The sequence below is a fragment of the Numenius arquata genome, chromosome 13, assembly GCF_964106895.1.
Source record: "Numenius arquata chromosome 13, bNumArq3.hap1.1, whole genome shotgun sequence".
Lineage (NCBI taxonomy): Eukaryota > Metazoa > Chordata > Aves > Charadriiformes > Scolopacidae > Numenius > Numenius arquata.
This window is the reverse complement of record NC_133588.1, coordinates 15,049,446-15,076,031: the sequence shown is the minus strand read 5'-3', so window position 1 is coordinate 15,076,031 and position 26,586 is coordinate 15,049,446. Positions and strand designations below refer to the sequence as shown.

General features: G+C 38.2%; 1 protein-coding gene across 1 annotated transcript in view; it reads left to right on the top strand.

The window, feature by feature from the left end:
- The window catches only part of CDYL2 (chromodomain Y like 2), a 57,890-nt gene extending 31,935 nt beyond the window's left edge, over window positions 1–25,955 (top strand). Inside the window, exons 2-7 of the mRNA XM_074158033.1 lie at window positions 1,013–1,607; window positions 10,426–10,643; window positions 17,645–17,817; window positions 22,491–22,701; window positions 23,440–23,583; window positions 25,797–25,955. Of these exons, the coding sequence (XP_074014134.1) occupies window positions 1,013–1,607; window positions 10,426–10,643; window positions 17,645–17,817; window positions 22,491–22,701; window positions 23,440–23,583; window positions 25,797–25,955 (1,500 nt within the window). The remainder of the gene's footprint in view (window positions 1–1,012; window positions 1,608–10,425; window positions 10,644–17,644; window positions 17,818–22,490; window positions 22,702–23,439; window positions 23,584–25,796) is intronic.
- Window positions 25,956–26,586: the final 631 nt, after the last annotated feature.

The window sequence follows — 26,586 nt, the reverse complement described above, 5'->3', positions numbered from 1 at the left end:
TATCGTCCCTTATCCCTTGGTGCAGAAACGTTCCTTGAGTTGACGCTCTCTAGCAGAGCTTCATGAAATTCATTACTTCTACATAAAAATCCTGCCTTTATGCCTTTCATTTGCTTTTTTTTCTAAATTGGTGCACTCACGATTTTTGTGTATTTACTCAAATGTTGCATTCATAAAAAATACAAATTTTTATAAGTTGGAAGTAGCAAAGTGGATGTAAATACTGCAAATAAGCTCTTTGGTGTAAGATATTGTAAGTTGTTAAGAAGTTCTCTGTTCAAGATAGTTTCAAGACATGAAGAATGGGGATGTTTGTAGGCACATAATGCACATGTGGATTCAGGAGAATGATCAGTAACTGACAATAAAGCAAAATATATTTATTTATCTCCTTCAAACAGGAGGTAGCTGAGGAATGTAATAGTAATAGTCTCATTTTACAACCAGATTTTTTAAGAAATCGTGCTTTCATTGACGATCTTCAGGCTCTCCCTTGTTTCTCCACATTGTGGCTATTGCAGGTCCCCAGATCAGGTTTGATCAGGTGTTTACGTCTCTTGTTAATGTTTTCTGGAGGGGAAATGGCTTTGCTGTCAAAGTGTCGCTGGGGCTACTGCATCCCCCTCCTCTGCTGCCGGGTCTGCTCGTGGGAATCCTTTCTGGAACAGGAACATGTAACACTGATTCCCCTAAACGTTAATTCAGGTGGTTTATACACGCACCGAGTAGGTTCTCGTCAGCAGTCAGCATGGTCTATACAGGATCCAACGGGAATATCGGGTTGGAATGCATCCTGTGAAATTAAGGTAAGTTTTAACCTGTAAAATAGGGTGCTGCATTTGGTCAGCTTTCCATGTCAGGCTCATTTCATGTTTTAGGCACTACATTTTAGGAGAATCTCATGAATACTGAAGGCACCTTTACAGTGCCAGGGAGGCCTTCCCAGCTGTCAATGAAGAACATACAGTTTTTCATTTCTCAGTATGATACATTTGTGTTTTTTTTCTTTTAGGTGGAGAGGATTGTAGACAAAAGGAAGAACAAGAAGGGCAAATGGGAATATCTCATCAGGTGGAAAGGCTACGGAAGCAACGAAGACACCTGGGAACCTGAACATCATTTGCTACATTGTGAGGAATTTATTGATGAGTTCAATGGACTACACGTGACTAGAGAAAAGCGATCGAGACATGGGAAACAGGCCGGCGCCCCAAAATTTTTACGGGAAAGCCGAGGGTCGTCTGTTGAGAAAATATCACATAGACCTTCTGAAACTGGGAAGTCTAAAGGGTCAACACACAAAAGGAAGAGAATTAATCCATCTCTTCAAAAACAGAAAAGAGGATATGCAGCAAAGCCAGCATCTGCTAATGACAGGGCTGCTAAAACTGTGACTTACCGAACTACTCCCAGCGGTTTACAGATCATGCCACTGAAAAAGCCACATAATGGTCTGCAGAATGGAGATGGCAGTCATGAAAAGGATTCTAGACATTTTGGGAATGGCTCACAACAGCAAAACATGGATTTAAACGATCACGAAGGAGAACAAAATTTGCCCAGCGTGTTGGAAGTTAGTAACGATACACCTGTTGTGAATGGAATTGGTATGTGATTTAAACTACAGTCTTTGGAGGGTGGCGGGGGTTAATTGCAGCAACTGCAGAGTCCACTCATGGAAAATCATTGTCATGTTACACAAGTGATATGGTGAGAGGCACATAAACAAGTTTCATACTCTTTCCCCATACATTATACCATTTTTTTGTCAGCTGGCTTCTCTCTTTCTGCTTCTCACGGGGCGACGTTAAGCAGCGTGGGCTTTGTTACTTGCCTTTGCGGCCTAAAGTCCTTGTGGGGAAATGATGACAAGGCGGCGGAGGTACGTACAATACTGCAACATTGGTGTGTCAGCAGGTACCAGCTCATTTCTCAGTTATGTGTGCTCAGACCCATGGTCTAGAAAGATCAGGGTTACGTTAGAAACAGAATTAACACCACTCTTGCTAAAGCGTCCTGGTAAGCACGGCTGAGTAACGCCCAAGTTCCTCAGTATTAATGCTGGTCATATTCAGGAGTACTCGGGACTGCCAGGTCCTTGTCTCTGACAGTGAGTGGATACATCAGAAGTCGCAAGACATGCTCTATGGGAAGCTACAAACAGCCTTGAGGTGAATGAGAGGAAATAGGAGAAATTTCTTTCTAATCCTCATAGTTACTGGCTGGCTTAGTTCTCAAAGAATAAAGGTTTGTGGGTTTGTGTTCTCTATAAATACTACTCAGGGTAATGCAACTAAGTAGCTTCTCACTATCCATACGTGTCCAATCTTTTTTTTTTTTTTTTCATCCTAACAAATTTAAAGCCTTGATGGTGCTTTGTGGCAGTAATTTCCAGGAGTTAACAATGAGATGCACATTTTATTTGGTCAGGTTTTTGGGTTTGGGGTTTTGTTTGGGTTTTTTTGACCTTTACTTCCATTGAAGAAGCTCTTGTCCTTATATGAAGGGATAAAGCGGAAGACGTCCTGACAATCCACGGGCAGCCCCAGCCTTTTTAGCCTTCCTACCACACAGTCTTTCCAGATTCCTGGTAGTTTTCAGCATCCTCTTGCGCCTTTGGTGTGTGGGGTTTTTTTTAATACCTTTTAAAAACAGCAGGAGCTGTTCCAAATGATTTCCTACTGCTTACTGATATAGTGCCGATACAACCTTGTGAGAATTATTTTTGCTGCTGTTACGCACTGCATAAAGGTTTTCATTGAGTGATACACAGTTGCGCTTGGGTTTTTTTTTTTCCTTGTTGGTTACAGTTAATTTAGAACACAGCTATATGTACGATTCTTTTCATTATGCATTTAATCTGCTTTACTGTTGCCAATTCACCTTTTTGTTATGACTCAGTGAAGCTCTTCAAAATCTTTCCGAGTTTTTACTCTACTTATTTTGCATTCCCTTCAAATTTTCCTCTCATACTTCTCTTCCCAGTTCATTAATACATACATTAAATAAACTAATCCTTCTGCAGGTCCTTGGGGCAGCCAACTACTAATCATTTGACATGATGAAAAGTAACCATTTGTTCCAATTATTTATTTTTATTAGCCACTTTCTATAGCCCATGATAGCACTCATTTCCTTAACAGCTTCTTGCGAATTGCCCTGCCAGAAACTTTTCAAAAGTCAACATAAATTATACCACCCCGCTTTTCATTTTCCACCCTGCTGGCAGCCTGGCAAATGCTACTGGATTTGGGAAGTAGGACTGACCTTGCCTAGTCTTACTGGTTACATCCTGTAACTACTGGGATCTATCAATCCAGACATTAAATACCTTGTTAAAGACTCCCAAACCAGCAAAATGTGCGGTTCAGCTCTAAATGCATAAGTAGCCCAGATGATGTCAATGACATTTAAAATTGAGAGTACAGGCTTTGGTGTTTTGATGAGTTTGAGCTCATATAAGACTGCTTAAAAAGTTATTTGCTTCTTTAGAAAGACTCACATATCTAATTACAGATGTGTATAAAGTTATTTTTCTTTGCTTTCTTACTGTTTCTAATGAGGGTTTTTTTTAATAATTTGTTTTATATTATTCATTGTGGAAGTTCTGATAAAAAATGCATCTTTAAAATACATTAATTCTCATATTTTAGAATTATTATTTTTTTTAACAAAGAACTAAAGGGCCACAAAGAACTGTAAGGTCAAATGAGCCTTTCATTTGTCCCCACAAGAGCTAATGAATGGCATCCACCAGCCCCTGTTTGAATAATCCCTGTAAGAGAGCTCTATTTCCGTAGAAAGCTGCTTTGCCTAAGCAGCCAGGTGTTCTGCCATGGGCTCCTGCCCCAACACCTGATGTTTCCAGCTCCTGTAAAACACTTCTTTATGATGGTTTTTGCGTTCTCCGCATCCATCACTTCTGTTCTGTATTTTGCTCTCCTTTCTCCCTTGCATTCTGACCTCCCTATATGCAAAAGCAAGAGATCCTTACATCTCTACCTGGTTCTCCTCTGAAAAACCCATACTCGGCAGCACTCCTGAGGTCAGAAATCCCTCCGTCTTGCCTTGGGGGACCCAGCACATGCACGGTGGAGAAAACTACAGAGAGGAGAGTTGAGACTACCAAAGTAAGAGATGACAGAAACTGCTGGAGAAGGGTCAAAATAAAAATACTAGCTTTTTTTTTTTCAATATTGCCCTACAAGTTTGAGAGAAGTCACATTTCCTGATACAGGATGTTGCATCATTCGAAATGTCAAATCGAAGAAACTTGTGCTACTCTTCAACAGGTCCAACGATTTACTGAGCTCCCTCGGTGTTCACACTCACGGGGAAGTAGCACAGATGATGCCAGAGTGATTCTGCCGTGTGTCCTGTTAGTATCACACACTCATTTTAACCGGGATAGATATCACACTAAAACTGGTCTGAAATTTTACAAATTACAAATGGAAAAAGTTTCAGAGAAAAATACCAATTTGCTGAATAACAGAAGTTTTGTTCCAAACATCTTGGGTTTCAAAACTTTCTCCAAATCCGAGCCAAGGTCCCAAGGCTCTGTCCCCTGGGACCAGGAGCAATGTGGCAGTCTGCTTGGCAGGACTCCCACGTTTCGTTCGGAGGCAGCCAGCTATGCCAGAGGTTTCAGGCAGTCTGCCACAGAGTCTGGAAGTCAAAAGCCTGACATGCCCCATCAGCGCTCGCAGGGCTCCCAGGCACTGTATGGAGAACAAAGAGGGAGCCTGGAGGACCTGGGTTTGGCTCCCAGAAGCTGTGGTTCCCGGGCAGAATACGATGAAGCAGAGATTTGTGTCAGCTTTGAGATTGCCTCTATGGAGCCCAGATGAATGTCAGGCTCATTTCACAGCTAAGTGTAAGAGTGCACAGAAAATGTATATAGAAATTTTAAGTTGGTCTTGAGATGAAGCCTAGACTTGGAAAACTCAAACATTCCCCACAATTTGAAAACCCAGCTCTGCTACCAGTGTTGGCCTATGGTTGAAGGCCTCCAAAACCCATCAACTTGAACCAGTATTCTTCCATATCATGATAATGTTTAACTACCAGTGTATCGAACCACACAATATAATTAGTAATTTATAAACTATAACTAGTCAAAAAATATCTATTTTGTTTGTCTGTGGTATGCCAGTTCTGTTCAAAGAAATAATAGCTATTTGAAAAATAGTTTTTGATGACTCCTTGAATGGACTTCCACCGGCCTGTGTTTGGTTTTGTCTACAAAGTTGTGTACTTGGGTACAAGTGTTTCCTGCTCAACCTATAGATAGAACTCTCACCAGTAAGCTATTTACCCCAGAAAGATGACTGTATATCTACAGATGTATGCACAAAATCATATATGCACCCTAGTGGAGGCCTGGAACCTTGCTGATGTTGACACAGACCTTTCTTACCAAAACCTCTCTTCTACCTTTTACACATCCTGTCATAAGGAGAGTAGAGTCATATTTATTGACAGTTCTTTAAGGGTCTGCAAATTGAAAAATGTTGAAAAACTCTGTGGGAGAACATCCACTGATGCTCCCAGGAGCTAACAGTACTATTCTTTCTGATGATATTTGTTGTCTTCTGTTACCACATTTCTGTTTCTCTCCAGATATTGTAATTTAGAGTGATTGTTTTGTCAAGTTTCTTGACAGCATCAAAAACCATCCCCTTTTAATTTTCTCTTTCCTTTTTCTACATTGCTCTATTTCTGTACCATCTGCTGAAGAATTTTTGCTTGTCATGTATCACTAACCACTGTTTTTCTCCATTACGAAAATCTTTGTAGTCTCGTGGTGCCCTTAATTTAAATACTCTCTATGAACTTAGTCACTGCTTCCTTTTGTTTTTTTAGCTTGTTCTGTTTTATTTATTCTGGAGCAATACTGGCAGTAAAAGACAACCAAATATGCTTGCTTTCTCAGTTTGGATAAAAACTCATTACTTTTAGATATCTTACAGATGCTCTCTTAACTGGAGAAGTCTGAAATTATTAGTAAACTATCAACAGAACACTGCTTTTAAGTATGTACAGTATTAACCGTTACCCACAAGAAAGACAGAAAGGAAACAGAGAAAGGCTATGGGAAGGCTGAGGAATGCCAAGCTGTTTTACCAGGGAGAATAAAGGGAGCATGGTTTATTTCACCTAGAAAAATCAAAGCCCTACCTCCATTACCCTTTTCATCCAGTATAAATGCACGCTGCTAACAAAAGGAACAGCCCAGCCTTCCTTCCCATGATATCCTGATCATTCTTCCCATCCCTTCCCCTGCACCAGTTTTAGTACTTTTGAGGCTACGGGGTGAGCCTGATCCATTTGAAAATTAACCACGGTTTTGCGGGGTGAGTTTCCAGCCAGAACAGCTCATCAGGTCCGTTCACAGTATGGCTCCCTACCCGCACACTGGTTCCAGTGCAAGGATCACTGCATAGCGTGGCGGCACAGAGACTGCTCCATTAAACTGGGTGTGAAGAAATGCTAAGAAAAAATGTGTCTGAAAATAACAGTAGCTTGAGGTGTCCTCTTCTAGCAGATAGAAGCAGTGGAAGGAGATAGGAGATCCGAGTCCTCTAAAGCATGGAGTGGTCTGAGGCTCATTGCGATCTTTTCTCTCTATGTCTGCCTCCACTTTTTAGACTCTTAATTTCTAATGTGTCTGCAATGCCTACTAGAATGGAGCCCCCGTCTCAGACTCAATCTGGAGTCTTTAGGCACTTCCTAGTACCAACAGCAGCGGCAGTAACATCGTTACATGTTGTTGTTCCTTTTGACAGTAGTGGAGTATTAGAGAAGATACAGGGACAGGCAACTAAAATGATGAAGAGGATTACAAGAATAAAAGAGGCGTCAGTTAGGAGAGGGGGAGGCTGAGGGTGAATATGATCAAAGTTTATAAAATCATCAAGGCCTCAGCTAAAGTAAACGCAGAACTGTTGTTCACTAAATTCCTCAATAGCAGAACTAGGCACCCCTCACCAAAACTGGTAGAACATCAGATAAAAGCACAGATGAAAGACATTTTTTCTCTGTGTAGTGGCTACACAACTTCTCAAACCCATACCACAGGAGGCTGTGGAGACAGACAGCATCAACAGGCTCAAAAGGGGATTAGAGAAATCCATGAAAAGGTCCATGAGCAAATACTGAAGGAAACAGGAAGGATGAATCTTCTCATAGTGCTGTACAACATTTAGGGTTGGTACTGGGGAAAGGACTGCAGGAAGTGGCCAAGCTTGTGTTTTCTCCTTAAATAGCATCCTTTACGGCCATTCTTGGAGAAGGATTACTAGATGCACCAGAGGTCTGGGAATATCAGAAGTTCCCTTAAAAAATATTGAAACTTCTTCTAAACATCAGTGTGTTTTTAGGTATTCCACAAGTTCTACTGCTAATTAAAAACAAGGTAATAATTAGATTAAACTGCCCCTAAAGGAAGGAATGTTTTCTCCTCTTCTATTTTCTTTTTGTACTTAGACTGAACATCAAATACTCACTACAAACCAGTAAACCACATTTAGAGGTACCTAAAGTTTCCCTAGTTAATTTGTGACATCCTTAATTTGTTTCACATGCAGTATAGATCGCTTTGAGAATGCCTCTTTTTTTTTCCTATGTCACAGTCATTTTTCATCGTGACATACTAAGGTACCGTTACCATCGTGTGCATTAAGCAGGTGCTGTTACCCCTCATGCAGGGACAATCCAGATGCGTTAGTGGCTCCAGAGCAAACCTTCCATAACTTCATCACATCCATCCACAGATGTGCTAAATTGGCCTGGTACAACTTGAGTGTTGACTTTGGATTTTGCTGATCATTTTCTCCAGTTTACCAGATTTAATCAAGATCACAGGGATGTACTGAAACAATTTACTCACTATATGTTGCTCTGTTAATCATCCACTCGTGGAATTTCCACTTTTCCATTTATGTTTCTCTCCTATTTAATTTAGGTCTTTCTTTCCTCTGGTTAAATTTCCTTCAGCTGGTATGCAGACAGTTAAAATATTTTTATAAGATCTATAGTTTCTTACCACATCTATTTCATTTACAAACAATACATTACTCAAAGAAGAATACAACAAAAATTAAAATAAAATTATTACCATGAGGCTTTTTGCTGATCTGGATTATCTGTGTGAGATAATCTACCATTCTCTTACTTTTTGTATTTAAAATAGATGTGGTGTAATCTTCAACACCAGGTAGATAATCGGTACAGTTGGTCTGACACATCTTCCATTCAGTGGTCATTTGTGCCTCTGATTTTATAAGTTCTTTACACTTTTTTGAGAGTTTTAAGTTTTCACATCTTGCTAGTTTATTGCTGGGTCAAGCAGCATAGTAAAGATTGAATAGATAAAAATGCAATATTTAAAAGTCTGCCTAAGTCAAATAATTAATTTGTTTCAGTATGTTATTCCCAATGCTATTACTTTTCTATTAATAATTTCATAAGTTGATTTTGTTTGTAAGAATACATGTCAAAATATATGCAGTAGCAAAGCCTTATGAAAAAGTAGAATTGTGTCATAAGAAATTATTCATAATTTTTAAAATTCAAGCACATGGTGGTTTCTACAATAGTAGATAATTCTTGTCAAGAAAACAAATTTCAAATTCTGCTAGCTTCAAATGCTTTTTTTTCCAAACTGATGATCTAGGGTAATTTGTCCATGTTTGCATTGCACCAGTTGAATCCCCTATTCGGTATAATATAGGCAATGCTTTAGATGGTATCTCTTAATGAAAAGGTTTTATGATTGACTGAAATAGCAGACTGTTTTACAAATGTGCATTTCTGTGTATAGATATATTTGTACACACATGCACACATTACATGGTGAGGCCAAATGATGCACCAGTTAAATACTATTACACACTCTATATATTTTTAACATCAGATATTGTAACTGTGGTGTATATACAGGCATTTCACAGGCTGTGAACAGTTCCATAGGCCATTGCCAACTGAGAGGTCTCAGACAGTTTAGGTACCTCCATAAACGTCAAGTTGAAACACAGCTAATCCAAAATGAGGATGACTTTGGTCCTGAGTGTAGTCTGTTGTGAATTCACCACTCAGTTCTGTTCCAACAGAGTATTTTTAATAGGACAGTGGTCATTTAAACTACAAAATTTAAATCTATGTTCTAATATTCATGTCATCTGCCCTTTAAAAATTCCTGGCTATTTGACACCAGAAGCTGGAACAGGTCAGCTTTGGCAGGAGTAAAGAACGGAACAAACAAAAGTGTTTTCATTCAGCTCTTTCTTGGCCTTTCTTAAATATGACATATTGTGGGCTCATGTATATTTAAACAAAAAACAGATTTGGAAACTATTTCAATGAACAGAGTGACTTTAATCTGTGTTCCTCAACAACCTGTCTCTGCTGTACTTTTAGTGGCAATAGTGTAAAACATCCATAGTTAAAAAAAGAGTATTGCGTAAAAAGCTTGTAAAGTTATTTTCAACATTCCAATTCAGCATTGTTATCAATCATAATATATTGCCTATTACAGAGGAACTGGAAACATCAACAAAGTAATAGTTTACAGTTCATACACAGTGGAAGTCAGAATAAACTGCCTTTTAAAATTGACGTACTATTACTCTCATTTGTTTTTAAGGAGGAGCTGTATCTTTCTTGTCACAGTTCCCTTTTCCCCCTACTGCTGGATACCCTCCAAAATGTCATCAGCATTAATATTTTCTATCTACAAAGTCCAATTTAATATCATGTCTGTTAGCCAAAAGTCAGTAATTATTGTTACTGTAAAATGTAATGAGCAGCAGCTTGGGATAAGAGCACAGAGGCTGGCTGACTGTGCACCTAATGCCAGCCACAAGGATATGTGGAAGAGAACAGTGGTTGTGTCAGCTTAGTAAGACCTCCCTTAACTTACTGTCACATGTCGATGTGCAACAACTGTCTGTTCAGGTTGTCGTTTGAAACTGATAATGACTTTTTGGTCACCATAGAAGGAAGACAACATAACTCTGAAAGGTGGGATTTGGACTAAACCTGTCGTGTCAAGTTCTTCCAAAGATGAATTAGAATTTTCCTATGAATTCAAGGATCAGCCCAAATTCATATGAAAGATATGATACAATTGGTTTCATCTTCAAAGCAGAACCGAATCCCATTAAGAGCACCAGTCCTACGTCCTATATAATTCTTGGATCTAGAGGTTGTCTGATCAGAGAACAAAAATACTGAATGCTGGAATACAGAATAATAAGAAAGGCTTGAGACCACATTTGACTAGCCAGGCAGATTTTTGATTTACCAGATTTATCACGTAGAGGCTACTGTAAATACTGAGCTAGGTTTAAGCAAGTAGAAATTATCACTCCATGCCTTTGAAGGTATAGACATAATTTTGCTTTGATTCTTTCCATCTGAAAGGTTCTTCTCTGGCCAATGGAAGCTTGAATCTACACAGCACTGTGAAAAGGAAACTAGATGGGGAGAAAGATTATGTCTTCGATAAGAGACTGAGATACAGCGTACGTCAGAACGAAAGTAACTGCCGGTTCAGGGACATTGTAGTCCGGAAAGAAGATGGTTTCACACATATTTTGCTGTCGAGTCAGACTTCAGATAACAATGCACTGACCCCAGAGGTAAGCATGTAGCATAAAAGCCAAAGAAGGCCATCGTAATGTGTGCGTGATCTTGGAAACACTGCACTTGAATTGGATCATGAATTTTTATCCTAATAGATTATCTTAAAAAAGAAATATAGAATTCAGATATATCTAACTTTTCCACACTTGGTATTCCTATCAAAAAGAACACAATGGAAATTAATTTTTAATTTACATGTCTGAAACCAAAAATTAGAAGTAAAGAAAGGAATGGCAGAAACAGTATTTCCAACATGGAGATGTATGAAGCAGTTGTTCACATGTTGAAATTACTCATAGTTACTGTCCTTAGAGAAATCTGGTCTCTTTCATTTTATTAATTTAAATAGCGCTCCAGGTGTTGCATACGGAGGAATTTCAGACTATAACCTGAGACAGTAATTCTGAAAGTATACCTTGATCCCTAATTGCTTTTTCTGTAAATCACTTTATGAGTCCTTATTTGTGAAATCTTAACTAATTAGGGGCTCTAGACTCAGCTGAAATGCATAAAGTCATGATATACTGAGTGGTGATTATTATTATACACTTAGAGTCAGACTTGGCCCTGTAACTTGTACTACTGCAGTACATATGTTGGTGACTGGAAGGGCTGAGAAGCTTTTCCTCACATTCCCTGTGATCCCAGCACAGTGGGCGGCGATGCCCTGGTACACCTTTGCCATGTCAGAACAAAAAGGGTGTCAATAAATGACTCCATCAGGATGCTCCTCCTGGAGAGCCAAGAACATGCTTGAGCCCTGCTCCACGTGGGCATTAATGGCCCGATGGAAAGGGTTCACCACAGATCAGAGAGGAAACAACAGGAGGTGCTTCCCAGCACCAGTCTGGTCTGCCCGAGAGTTCTGCAGGCAGAGCTCCTCCACGAGCTGCCCGCAGATCTCTACCTTCTATGCCCTCCAGACACGCCAGCGCAGGTCTGTCTTGTACAGTAACTTCAAGATAAGAGCATATAAAATACCAGTTTGAGCACCATTTGAGGGAAAAGTAGATTGTAGCTTTGATGAATTATTTTTATTCAATAAGAAACTGAATGACTTTGAAATTAATTACTTCAGATAAAACCACTGGCAGCTATGATGGGCCCTAAATTTGACTCCCCTTCCCAAATGCACACCTGCATATGGACATTAATACACAGAATGATACTAAATAGTTAAAACTGTAGGAACATACATTTATCGCTCTTAGTTTTTAAACTATATGATATTTAAAAGGACTATCTTGATAATTAACACGGAACACCAAACGCCTGCTTCTAATACTAATTCCTTACAATGCATTAGATTGCATCAAATCCATCATTCCATCCATATATTAATTACCACTAATTGACACTGCAGGTCATTTAAACACAGAGGTCAAGGGCCTGAAAAAGTATGAAATAAAGGATTTACTATGTTCAGGATGAACAGACATACCTTTACGTTGCTGGCTGGGCTATTCTGCATCAGCAGTGTTCAAATGCTCGAGCCAGTGCGTTAATTGGGGCTCTCCAGGTCTCCCAAACCAATCCCTTTCATTCTCCAAAATGTTCAATATGCTGGGAACCCACCTCTGTGGAAAAATAGATGATAAGCATATAATAGTCCTCCTCTTGCATCACCGGCATAGACTATTTCTAGAACCTTTATTGAAGCTCACTTGAAAACCAGGAAATACATTTTAGAAAACTGCATTACTGACCAGGATCTGGATAGTCAGGAATTAATCAAGGTAATGAGTTCTCCACATTGAGATTGTCTGTTTAAAACTCATCCAGGCTGAGAGCAATTGAACGCTCTTGCTCTCTGAAGGCTGCTTTGCTGGCAAACATGAAAAGACTTCTCTGGCCTCAGTCCAGGCTGCAGCCCATGTTCGTTCACACCACAAAATCCAGCACCTCCAATATTGGCAATTCCACACCCTTCCTGGCAATTGCAGCAAAAAGCCAAGGAACTGCAAGGAGGAAGATGTTGAATGCCTTGTCCCTATAGTTTGTCACCCATAGCCATAGCTGAGACAAACTGACAAGAATATTTTAGGGACATTTACAACATTTTCAATTTTGACACCTTTTATCGCCAGTGAATAAAAAGTACAAACACAAAATTCCTACCAAATTTTAAAAGTGTGTTTCATTTTGTCAAAAGAAACATTACGTTCAGGCTTTATTAGACATTCAGTAAATTATGTTTGCCAAATAGTAAATGATTAATTTACTCAGAGCAGGTCTACTTGGTGTGGTTCAAATAGTGGTCTGGTTATTCCCAGCCATCTATGTTAGGAAAAAGAGAAAAGGTGTGCACTGCCCACAATCATTATAAAATAAAGCTCATACAAAATCACTCTCACCCCTAAACAACCCCGCTTCCCTTTGTGCTTTATCTTCATCTTCAGATGAAATTTAATAAGTTTTGTTCAACCATTGGCCTCTGCTACTTATGCCAATTTAATTAAAATAACAAAGAACTTATTTATAAAAAAAATAAAAGAAAAAGAAAAGCTCAGAGAAGTCTGTCTGAATCCTCATCCTATGTTTTTGGTAACCACATCACACCTGTGGGTTTGTGCAGGTGATTTTAGCATGAAATGTGCCGATGCTCCTTCCAGCAGCATTTGCACTGATTGAAGTTGGCTCAGTGCCACTGTAGTAATTGAGTTTTTTCTCCAAAATGTTCAGGGCACTATAGAAATTCTTTTTTATGTTTTACAAGACCTTGTAAAACTTCCAAGCCAATGTCATGGGACAGCATTGCTTGTTTTTATTTCAGGGGCTTAGGCTTGTTAGTTTTAAAATTCATTTTTAAAACAGATATGTAAAATATTTCATCTTTATGAATTCCATGAGGGCATTTTCTCTCATGGGTCTTCCACTGCTTCTCAAGTTCTTTCTCCAATTATGATGTTGCTGTTTTAACTCAGCGCATTTCAATGATCCAAATTCTGATCAAACTTAAGATTAAATGGATCCATCCACTGTTTTTACTTTACGCTATTAATAGAGCTAGGAATTAATATTCCCCTGAATTAAAAGCAAAACATACCCTAAACAGCTAATGTTTCCATTGAAGACTGATAGAACTGCCTCAAGTGCTCTTCTGCAAAAGAATCCGGTTTCAAATTTCTAGCCATGAGAATTACTGGGTTTGAAGTTCTACCAGGTGCATTTTGGAGCACTGGTTTGCCTTCACTTTTCTTTACTTTTCCAAACTTTAAATAATAAAGAAATAAATAAATAGGGGCAGGTACAAGTTTACTGTTATCTGTACTTTTGCTCTCATACAAAGACAAACTGTGGGGTTTGGCCAGTATTTCAGCCTTGTAAGTTCTTAAGTCTTTTATTTATCAAACAGAAAGGACTCAGCATCTTTTTGCACAAAGAGTAAGTAACAAAAAGTGTATTTATGTAAAAAGGTACAAGTGTGGAATATGTTCTAAGAACAACTAAATGGCTTTAAATTTTTTTTTTACTATAATATTTAAAGAATGTTTACCTTTAAGAATATCAACAGCCAATCTTTAGAGATTCAGAAGTTGTTAACCTTTTAAACTAGTATTTCTATTTATATGAACAAGAGACTTCTGTTCAAAATACTTTGTGTAACTACAGTGATAAATTCCCAGCTCTGATTTCCCCAGAATGTAAGCAATATTGAAAGCAAAGGGCACCAAATGCCTTTTAAAATTTCCTACATCCAGTGAAAGGCATTAAAATAAGCTCTTAGAAATTTAATGAAGTTTTAAAACATTTTATGTTTATTTTGCAATAGAAGGTGTCCTGTTAAAGAACTAACCAGCTGATTTTCTTGACAGGATTAAAAAAATTAGCAACTTTTGGGAAAGTGATAATTTTACCATATATTTGGATTTCCATAAAACAGTAAGTGAAGCATTAGGCCTGATCTAGATTTATAATCCTGTAAATTATCATAAGCTAAATAACTGGCCCATACTTTGGATTTTTTTTTGCAAATACTTCCTCAGAAATTTTAGTCAAATGTATTTGAATAGAAATAGTGCCCCCACAACTGAAAATTAACTAAAAGACCATAAAAAAGCTAATTAAAACAAAAGCATGGAACTGGAGAATACTGCTATGGAGTCCTGCAAATAGTAATATTAGATCAGGTCCACTAAAGAAAGTAAAATTTAATTGAACAAATGCCACATTTATACCAAAATGAGGGAATACTTAAGGACTATGGAAGAGAGAAAAATAATATGGAATAAACAAAGAAATGTAACTAAAGACACATAGTTTCTCTATATTTGCAAGCTGAATCCACTATAGCGTTAAATGGAAATTTGTGCTTAAAACCAGACAGCAGTTCTGGACTAAAATTATATTTACAGTACTGCAGTTTAATACACAGTTCTGCAACCCTACAGACAAACCATCTTTTTTGTCTTTATTTTTTTGTTAGTAGCTTTTCTATAATCTTATAAATCTGCAGAGAAATCCCCATACCGAGATAATCAATGAGGAAAGCTGTGATGCCAAGGCCTCCGGCAGCGACGCTGGGCAGCAGGTTGGCTGTAACTACCCTGAGTGACAAGGTGACCAGCAGAATGTTGGGGGGCACCAGCAAAGGAATCATGGCATAGAACAAGGGAGTGAGAATTGACTTTCCTGGCAGCGGTGTATTCCAATGAGCCTTTTGATGATAAAGTTAATGACAAACTTACAGATATTAAAAATAAAACATAAAAAATACTTTCGAGCCTGAAAACACTGATACATTATGGTTTCCTGGTTTCTGATACTGTTTTCTTTTGCTAGAAACTAGTGGAGCAGTGGAACTAGATTTCCACTCCTGTTCAAAAATATCATCCAGAATACTGTCAAAGCCTCCCCATTTTCAACCATATCTGACAAATCAATTCCTAATAATGGGCTCTTAATATTACCCTCTCCAAAACATTGAAAAAATGGTAGTGGTAGCACAATTTTTTGTTTCCTACAAGTAGTATAACCTCTGCTCAAAAGTTTTTTGCACTTTTAGATGGCTTTAGCCATGAGGGGTAAGATAAAAAAGAGGTGGGTTTGTTAGGGTAATGATGGGTTTGAAGGAAAGCAGTGGTCACATCAAAGAAACGGTACCTGTGCAAATATCACTGCAGGAAGGGGAACGGTAAAGAACCTTGCTGAATGGAGGATCCTATCCTGGCATCATGTTTAAAGCAACGCTCCTCATTGTGTATAAAAATGGTTGACTTTTATTCTCTGATATTATTTATACATCCTCCCCAAGAAAGAGCAGATTTTGAGAACATTTAAAATAAACTAAGAGGACAATCTGGCATTCACATGGAACTAGGAAAATAAAAATATGTATCTTTTTTTATTCTAACATTTACCACCTTATAAAGTTTCTTTTTTAACTTTGAACAGAGGTTTTAGGATTTTTTTTCTTTTGTTTCCCTTTACAAAATGTGCAGTTTTACTCTGTTTTTACCAACTGAGGGCTGAGACAGCCTCTGAGACTCTGAGAATAAACAGGACTTGTAAAATCACTGAAGACATTTTTGTACCTGCACAAGAATTTCAAATACACTTCTGAATTCTGCTGCTTTTAATTACTTCATTTCCACCCACTGTCACATACTGGGTTATTACAGGCATTCTGAAGTGAAGCATCTAGAAGTTCCCCACCTGCTTTCTCATGTCCTGGTCTCAGCAGCCAGTGACAATCATTTTTATGCAAAGGTATGGAAAGCAGGCAGGCAGCATCACGCTGCGCGCTTTGAATATGAAACTTCAAGCTTGGTCTCATAAACCACAGGATTTCTAATAGAAGGCTACCTAGAATGGTATAAACAAAACTTCTGTGTTTAGGGACATTTCTTAAATAAGGCACTTCAGAGATCTAAAGAATTTTTGGAAACAGAAAATAGCGAACAAAAATAATCATGAGCTAAAAATCTTGTTTTTCTCTCACGTGGAAACCATATTTAATCCCTTGACCACATTCTGCTATCTTTTACCTAAATTTACACTAACAGGAAATCTTTCGATGCAGAAGAGAAAAACTTGACTCAACAGGACCCTGTATAAGAAGTACTTGGGCACATCAGTATGTTTAAGCATCGGAAGGGTCACACCAGATGAAATCACAGCCCTACTTCAGTAGGAGCAAATCACTAAAGAGGGGAATCTGAAATGCCTGAAATCAATTACAGCTTACAAACTGTGCTGAATTGTGACCAAACAAGAAGTTACCCATCAGAAGTTTATGAAATAATATTTCCTTATAAAATCATTAGGAAAAACAATTCTGCTCAGATGAAAGGCCGTTTTCTGACAATAACAGCAGCTCAATTTATCCAGATTTTGATTAGGTTTGATTTATGGTGCATTTAATCACTTGATCCAGTTGTAAATCTGAGTGTAAAAATGTCTCTCTGTCAAGTGGCTTTTTTCTCTAACTTCTGTAGAGTAACAATATCACTGACCACAGAAAAATGAGTAATATATTTGTCATGTTGATGTATATGATGTCCTCTTGTTCTGCCTTGCTCTGGTTCAAGTCATATGAACCAAAGCAGTTGAAGAACTGAAAACTGGGGTTTCTAGATTTTGCTGACAAGCTGTTGAGGTTAATAGGCTATTGTTGTGATAACAGTGTTACTGAGGGTACAGTGATGGACACTGAATATACACGATGAAAATAAAAAAGTGTTATTTGAAATTATTCAATTGCAGTCAAATAGCATAAGCTAGCTAGAATTTCCCATAGAAAAAGCAAAGAGCAGCCAAGTCCTAAAACCTCTTTGAATTAGTAAGCATCTACAAAGCACTCCCAAATATAAAATATTCTGTAAACTCTCAGTGTTATCATTCTAAGTATATTAAAATTATATTAATATATATAATTGATGTAAGTATTAATAGTGCCCAAAATGTAAGTCTCTCAAAATCACTAAGGTTTGTAAAACTAGGGAAATGATATTGCAACGGCATGCATGTCGAATTGTTTACTTTTCTTTATCCACAGATCATGAAGGAAGTTCGGAGAGCATTGTGCAATGCATCAGCTGATGACAGTAAACTCTTACTTCTCAGCGCAGTGGGAAGTGTATTCTGTAGTGGCCTAGATTACTCATATTTAATTGGCAGGTTATCCAATGACAGAAGAAAGGAAAGCACTAGGATTGCAGAAGCTATAAGGTGACCCAAGCTTACCTATGATCTCTAAATTATGAAATGCAGTGTGTGATTATAAAGATATTTATCAGGTCCAAAAATGTTGTATATTTAAGTGTTGATTGCATTCTAATTATAGTCCCACAAATTTGTTCACTAAGAAGAACCTTGGACCTTTCCTTATTAGAAAAGAAAGCACATTTTTTCCAGTGCTAATATCCACAGGGATTTATTTTATTCCATTTCTCTGTATTTAATATTTCAAATCATTCCTCCAAATTCAAATACAACTTTGTTGTTGTTTTTCCAAATTAGCTGTTGCTTCATGTTCTAAAGTGGTTCCTGAAAGGCAGATATTTTACTTGTTTTAATGTTCATCATTTTAATGAATTTCAGAACAAATGGGAATCCATGGCTTACTCATACTCTGTTGAAATAGCGATCTGCCACTGTATTTCAGAACCTTATTAGAAGGGTCTCCACTCTTTTTCTTAAACTTAAATTACTTAATATATATGTAAATGGAGTTTTATTTTCATAACTAAAATGTGACTTTCCTTATATATATCACATTACCTTAATAGAAATCCAGGGTTTATGACATGCAGTCTACAAATCAATCTGCACAATACATCACCAAATACTCCCATTATCCACAAGGTAGACTTTATACATATTTAGCAGATATTCCAGTATAAATCGACATTACTCCACTAAAGCCAATGGTATTTCACCAGTCTGCACCAGGAGAGGGTTTGGTCCCATTTTTTTCCCCCACTTTCTACAAATAAAAATTATTCTTCTGAGAGCTTTAAAACTTTATGCAACAATTCTATGAAGGAATATTAAAGAATTTGCTTTACAACAGATCTATATTTTGGATATATTAGTATAACACAAGATGAGGTTGTTACATGACATGTATTAACCACCAGTTATCTTGGTTACAACTACTGCAGATCGGTTTGGATTCTCAGTTTAATACTTTTGAAATTCTCAAAGAAGTAATTATTTTGAAAGAATTTAAAATTTACTTCTTAAATATAAGAAATTATGACCTGCTTTTAAGACCTTAGCTATGCTTGAATATCATGTAGTGATATTTAAAAAAGAAAAACCCTTTTGAAGGACACATCCTAATTTATATATTTTTTTTAACGTGAGGGATTTTTAATAATGTGGAGCTGAAAAAAATGCGAGGGAAGAAAATCACTCTTCTTGTTTGAAAACACAGGCACACTTACACTTCATTAGAAGATAAATATTTAATATTATTCATGTAAATATTGTGTAGATAGCTATTGTTATACATGTATACATTTATCTACACACATTTAATATACAGGTGTATTTATCAATTCAGTGATTAAATTCATATGAGCCAGTCTATGATACTCAGTTTTTCCATCCTTGGAGTCCCAGAACACTCTTGAAATCCTGGGACAATGGACTGCTCCTTGTCAAGAATGTCGGCTTCAAGCCCACTGGAAATAGATTTTTATTGTACTTCTGGAAACAATACACTACATTTTCCATTTAGCACTCTCTATGCTTTCTTTGAACAAAGGACTCAACTCATGGAAAATATACTGTAATAAGCGGAGAAAAAAATGTACACTTTGCTTTTTCAGTGGTTAGGATGTCCCAAAACATATTAAGGGATCTCTGCCTCCAGTGCTTTACATCGAGTTAACTTGTATCAAAATAAAATTAAAATCTTGATTACTGTGTGTTTCCACTTTCTAAAGTATGGATCTCAGATACTGATCACAACTTAAAACTGAAGTTTAAATACCCGTCAAGTCTCATCTCACAAGAATGCCTTATTCCTTTGGCCCCTGTCTTCATCCACTGCCTTTGGGCCTCGCAGCTCACAGATGTGTGGCGCTGTAGCTTCTCTCCAGGTCCTCAAAACAGATCCATCAGACACGTGTCTGGCATTGCACTCCTGGAGCAGGCAGAAGGCAGACAGACAGACTGCACTGCAACTGTGCATATGTGCCCTACAGAGCCCTGCGATTGAAAAGACTCACTGGAAGGCATTCCCAGCATCAGTCTTCCTTGTCACATCATCCGTCAGGCATCGTTATGTGACCTGATGCATAAAATTCTGGGTGTGCTCAGAAGAAAACAAGGAAGGACAACTTGATTTGCTCAACTTCTTTATAGCCTTCAACATACTTATGAGCCCTGACCTGCAACAAGACCTCTGCAACGATGCAGAGCTATCTGAGCATCCCAAAGTGTATTCGATGGTCAACTTCCCAGATACCCTCTGGCAAAACCAAAAGCCTTCTGCATGTGACACTTTTTCCTCTCTTTGAGCTTCTGGCTCTACTGTGGAACAACGATTACAATTCTGAGTCCTTTTCAAAGACTGCCCTGAATCGAAACAAGGATCTTCTAGACCAGAAAATCCATGTGTGAACTTCCAGTTCAGATACAGGGAAACATGCCAGGTTCTGGGTACAAAGACGGCTCACTGAAACAAATAATGTACCAAACAGGGAACACAGATAAGTGGAGAGCTGGACACTGCAGCTGCTGTAGACCAAATGCAAGCATTTGTTCCCCTCGCAAGCTCCCAATATTTTATCCTTCCACTCCATTCTATAGGTGGCATGGTCCATACCCACCCATTGTACCATCCTCTGGGCTCCTCATTCTTCCCTCATGACAGAGGCTTATTGTGTCTTCTTAATGTTCTGTTCCACTCTCTTCCCATCTCCGGGTCCTCCCTTGCTCACTAATACGAAGATTTCCCATTTTCTTCAACCCTTCCCCTCCATTAATGTGTTCTGCTTTGTTCTTCCTCCCCATCATCTAACCCTTTCCTCTCCACATCCCTAATTGCTTTTCCATATTCACTTCCAGTCCCATTTATCACCACATGCTTCCAGCTTTTCTCCAGAACACCATTTTCTTCTGCCTCCACATGGTCCTCAGATCTGCTGCCACCATTTATCCATAGTTTGTTGGTTTTACCTATCATTCATCATATCCGTGTTCCCATCTGTAGTCCTACGTGGAAGGCTTACTTGCTTAACTACTAAGGTTCTTAAAATTTTGAAATTAATCAGGTGCAGTGATCCACGGTCATCACTCAACCATAAACAACTGAAGAAATAATGAGATAAGGAAACAGCATTGCTTCTGCAAACAAAAATGAACCACAATTCTCCTTAACCCTGCTATCCTCTAGAAAGAAATGGTCTTGAACAGACAAATCCCTCATTTCACTCTCTTTGTCTTGCCTCTGATCTTCTGTTTTATTACTCACTGTGTGAGCAGAGCTGCATCAATTCCCATGAGTCTCTATTTTCCCATGGTCAAAAATCAACTTCTTACTAGATAGCCTGAAAAAAAGAACTCATTCATTGAACATTTAATGCTGGGTCACCTCAGATTCTTCATTTTAATTTGAAATATAGCCAATGCCCTTGCACTTCAGTCCAATAAAATACTTATCTTCAGTATATTTGCCATTTTTTGTCACATCAGCACTCTAACCTGCAGGGCACACCTCCTGTTCCCAGATGCAGAAGTCTAGGTCTTTTTGACCTCACTGGGAGAGCTGCAACTCATCAAAGGGCACATTTGACAAAATGTTCTTTCCTAAAATGTGTCAGCAAAGATGCACTCTGGACCTAATAAATACCCAGTGCAGGAACAGAATCTCCTGTTTTGAATTTGATTTATATATGTCTCTTTTCTAAAGTAATTGAGCATCTCGTTTGTCTCCATATACCTGCTGTGCACTGAGCCGCTGGAGCCCATAATTTGCCCACAATTACACTCACGTTTTTCCTAATTGGTGCATAGACTGTTCTATTCAACAGATGTCTTTCCACAGTTGCTGGTAGGTAACTTATTTAAAATACCTTCTCATTGCACAGAATTTAACATGTTCTAGTTCGTTCATCCAGATGAATCTGATGACATTTACTTCCCCATTATTTCCTATGGTTTCACATTTACTGTTGTAGGCAGCCAAGGACATCTACTTGTTACGTCTTTGCCAAAAACATTTGTAGTGAAGACCCAAGAGATCACTCACCTAATTCTTTCCCTGTTCCAACATTTCTCTCTCTCTCTCTGATTCCCCTTTGTGGGTCTTGTTCTTTCCGCTGGTCTGCCATAAACCTTTACTGTCTCCCAATCCATTGATGGGACTCGCAGCAAACTTTGACAACCTTTTGATCTTAAGAGAATTTCTTGACAAAAATAAATATTCTGCAATCCACCTTTGAGTTTCCTGTCTTTCACACTATAATAAGTTCCTCAAGTTAGCCAAACCGGATCTTCAGAATCCACACTAGCCATTGTGGAACAACCTGAGAAGCGCTATGTGTACAAACTCATGAGTTACCAGTCCAGAAGTAAAACTAAACCTAGTCAAACCATTCTGCAAAAAGTACAACAGTCAGTGCATTCCAGTTAATCAACTCATATATAACATATATAAAACTAATTAATACGCTAGAGACTCAGAAAAATTAAATAACTAAATAAGAGCAAAATTTTCCATGTGCAAACTAGAAAGTATCTTTCAGTTCTAACCTCATAAAACTGGGCCATGGCATTTATTGTGTTCATCTGTGGTTCTAATTTGCTTTCAGATTAAGTACTTTAAGCTTGGGTATTTATCTAAGTGTTACTTCTGTATTCAAGATCTTTCTTTTATTTTTTTATTTTAGGGATTTTGTAAAAGCTTTTATTCAATTTAAGAAGCCAATTGTGGTTGCTATCAACGGCCCTGCTCTTGGGTTAGGAGCTTCTATTTTACCACTATGTGATATCGTTTGGGCAAGCGAGAAGGCATGGTTTCAGACACCATATGCAACAATCCGACTCACCCCAGCTGGCTGCTCATCATACACATTCCCACAAATTCTCGGTGTCGCACTGGTAAGGTTTTCCACCTCAAATTGCTGAAGAACCTTTCTTAAATTCATGCTCTTCTTTCTCTCTTTAAAAACTAAAACAGAAAATAACTGTTTCTTTCAAGTGTCATAAATAGCAATGAAATCTGCTGAAAGTTCATCTAATCCTTACCAATTTCTTATCACAAAATGACTTCAGAATTCAATATATTGCTCATGCTGTACACAAGAAAGATTGAACACAGGTTGAAAAAGCCAAGATTGTCAAGATCATTGTAGAAAAAGGAAGAAATGCCTTAGCAGAATAATATTGCAGAGTATTCGTCTGCATCGTCTCAGGATTGTGCAGTAACAGAGCAAGATTCTGCTCTCTAAAGACAAGCCATAATAATTCCAGTAAGGATGCTTAGTATAACAAAGTATAACCAGTATAACAAAGCAGAATTTGCCCCACAGAGTATTTCAAACTGGGTTCCATGACTCTTGGCACAGCATCACTGTATCACTGACAGTTACTCTTGTAAAATCAGCAACACAGATCCGTCCTGCGTGCCAGCACATTTCTCTTAAATGAAACCCATGCTGTGCTCTGGCCACCTGCACAATCCTTAAATAGCTACCGAAACTCCTCTTAAAGTATTTTGCAGTATGGAAAGATACAGACGACCGTTTGTAAATTTAATCTTGAAAATAGCAGGCAAGTCTGGAAAATTTTTTAAGGGAATTATAACCCAAGATCACAAGTAATCTTTTGGTTTCACAGGCAAATGAAATGTTGTTCTGTGGAAGAAAGCTGACAGCACAGGAAGCCTGCAGCAGAGGACTAGTGTCACAAGTATTTTGGCCAACAACATTTAGTCAAGAAGTGATGCTACGAGTGAAAGAAATGGCATCCTGCAGTGCAGTGGTAAGAAATCAAACTCCTTTGTGATTAAATTACATTTCACAGAGGGGAAGGTGTGCTCCCAAGGCTCATGATGGGTCCTCAGTTTCTACAACCATACCTGTGAAAGGAGGTTAACAACAGAAAATCTGGATAAGGATCAGTGAGTTCGTGGAGTTTCTCATTTTCCCTATCCTTACAGTTGTTCAATATGAAAGGAACCTCCTTGCCCCAGATTTTGAAAGGGGATTTTAGCATAGGCTTCCTTCATGAAGGTGGAAGAGTCTGAAACTATACAACAGTACTGGGAAATCTCTGTGAGGCCAGTAAGAAAATGTATTTGCCTTTCACATTGTCCTGGCCTACTATGTTTCAGCTGAGTCTGCCTTCTTTTCTGCACCTGCATAGTTCCTGATTCTGCAAAGCGTCCTACACATCGCACCAGAAGGGTAGGATAGTGCCAGCCACCCTCTGCTGTGAAGGAGAGGCGAGATCCAGACACAGAGGGATTTGAACACAGTCTGGTCACAGTGTTTCCTTTTGTGTACATAAAAGTTGAAAGAAAATCCTTTCCTTTTTTTACTTCCTAAGGTTTTTTTCCCTTCAGGCAGATATACTCCTATTCTCGGCACATCCTTGTTTAAAAAAAAATGCACTGAAGAAATTGATACTGGCTGCAAAAAAGCGGCACTAACTAAGTGCAAATTGTTGCCGTTTCTTGCTACACTTCCTGTGCCTGAAACTGTTTTAGCATCCCTCAGCTTCATTTAAAAGATCCCTTGTAAAAGGCAAGGTAGAGACACAGGAGATTTTTAATTAAATGAAGTGCAGATTAGATCTCACAAAAGACATTCAGAATGAAACTCTCTGGAAATGTAGCATAAGCTTATTTGATCCTACTGATATAATGTGTATTATATGAGTTGGGAAAACCTCTGGGCCTTACTGTGAATCCTTCCTTCCTTCACTGTTATCGGCTGTCAATGAAGTTTTCTCCGGAGACCTGTTAGAAGACCTGGTGCTAACTTGCGGACAAAGATGAGAGTTAAAACTGTCAAAGACTCAATTTACTCTCTGAGATCCTAAATGCAAATCAGGCTGAAGTCACAAAAAAAATGGATATGATGAGCTCATCCAAGTTCTCTGTGGATGCTTGTTCACAAACAGACAGAAAAAATACACAAGGCCCACGATTTACAATTAACTCAAGCATTTACTTGAGTTAAAGAGAAATCCTACTTTGGAATAGCAGTGTTGTAACCTGAACTGGGTAGGAACTGGGCTTAACATGTAGGTGTTAAGAAAGCTGAGTGAAGAGTATACATCTCTCTTACCATAAACACTGTATTAGTTTACATTAAATCTTCTGCCCTCAAAAAAATCAGTAAGGTATGAATTATTAAGGGTTTTGTTTGACTAGTTGGGTTCCTTGTGAGATACATACTGGTGTTATATATTTCAAAAAGAATTTTAAAGGATGCAGTCTCAATGTATTTAAAAATGGGTGTGGGAACTATGGGAGCAACCATAGACTTGCTGTTCGTGCCTTTAAGAACTTGCAGCAATTCCTAAAGGCTTGAGATTGGGCTTTTCATTGCAAACTCCCGAGGTGGTTTGTTACGACGGCTTGTATGAGCTAAGCCAATCATCTAACTCCAGAACACAGTCAGAGGGTGCTTGTTTTCCTTCACACCCTTCTTCTGTAAAATATTTCACTTTTATAAAAATGTAAGTAAATAAACTCTAAAAGGTATTTGCAGTAAAGGCCTTTTCCTATTAATTTCTGTTTTGATAAGGATGCATGAGGGAAAATTGATAAAGATGATGGACATCCACTTTTTGGTTTCCAACCTCTGTAACCCTAAAGACCACCTTCCAGAAAACAGGTAGCCAATGTATCGTGCCTCACATGTTTTCATTTCAAGGGGTCACATTTTCAACAGGAGGGAATTCAGCTCCTTCTAGTGCAGACTTTCAATAAACTAAGGTACTTCAGAATCCCTCATTCCTTTTAAAAATGTTGGCACTAATGCATAAATCTCAGAGGTCCTTAATTCTTAAAGATGCTGACTATCAGCAAGTGGAGTTATGGCTGTAAATCAAATCTAATTTCTGTGCCCAAAGGAGTTATTTAGATTGTAAAACAGAGTCAGTAGTGTAAAAATGCTCTTCACACCATTACCCATAATAATTTTTTCAGATTCAAAATAAAATACTGAGTGATGTTTTGGCTTTAGGTATTGGAAGAGTCCAAATGTCTTATGCGGAGCTTCCTGAAATCCGGACTTGAAGATGTGAATGAGAAAGAGTGTCAGATGTTAAAACAGCTGTGGAGTTCTTCCAAAGGACTGGATTCATTATTCAGCTACTTGCAAGACAAAATTTACGAAGTCTGATGTCTTGGGCCAACTCAAAGAGAAAATGCTCCACTTCTGAACAGAGTCGAACATTACCTGTGTTTGAAAAGCAAAGGCAATGCATCATTGAGGAATTTGTGACCGTGTACCCTAATACCTATGGTTGTGTCGATTCCCTTGTGAGCTACACAGCTGCTTGTAGCTGGTTTGATTTTGTGTAACCGAGACGTAGGCAGGCTTGTTCCGTGCACATAATCTCTACAGAGGGCTGCATCTTTCACATGCTCATCCAGATAAAAGTATACATTCCATGTGCTGAGAAGCACCACCAGGGCCCAGGGAGGCACACCATCCGCAATGATTGATTTCGTCTGTCCTTCTTAACTTATTCTTGCTGTTGCAACACATCTGGGCTGACACAGAGGGCTCGATCTAAAAAATGGGTCAGCACAATATTTTGTAGACCCAAACACCATACTTTAGAAATATTTTAATTATTTTTTTTCTAAGTTCTAACAGTGTAATGGAAAAATCTGATAATTTATATGTATAATATGTAAAGTTAGTTTTACAAAAACTACTAGGATTTTTTTCTTTGTTGAATTTATTTAACTTATTTATTTTGTGTTCATATTCAGCTGTTTATTGATCACAGATCTTATTTTCATAT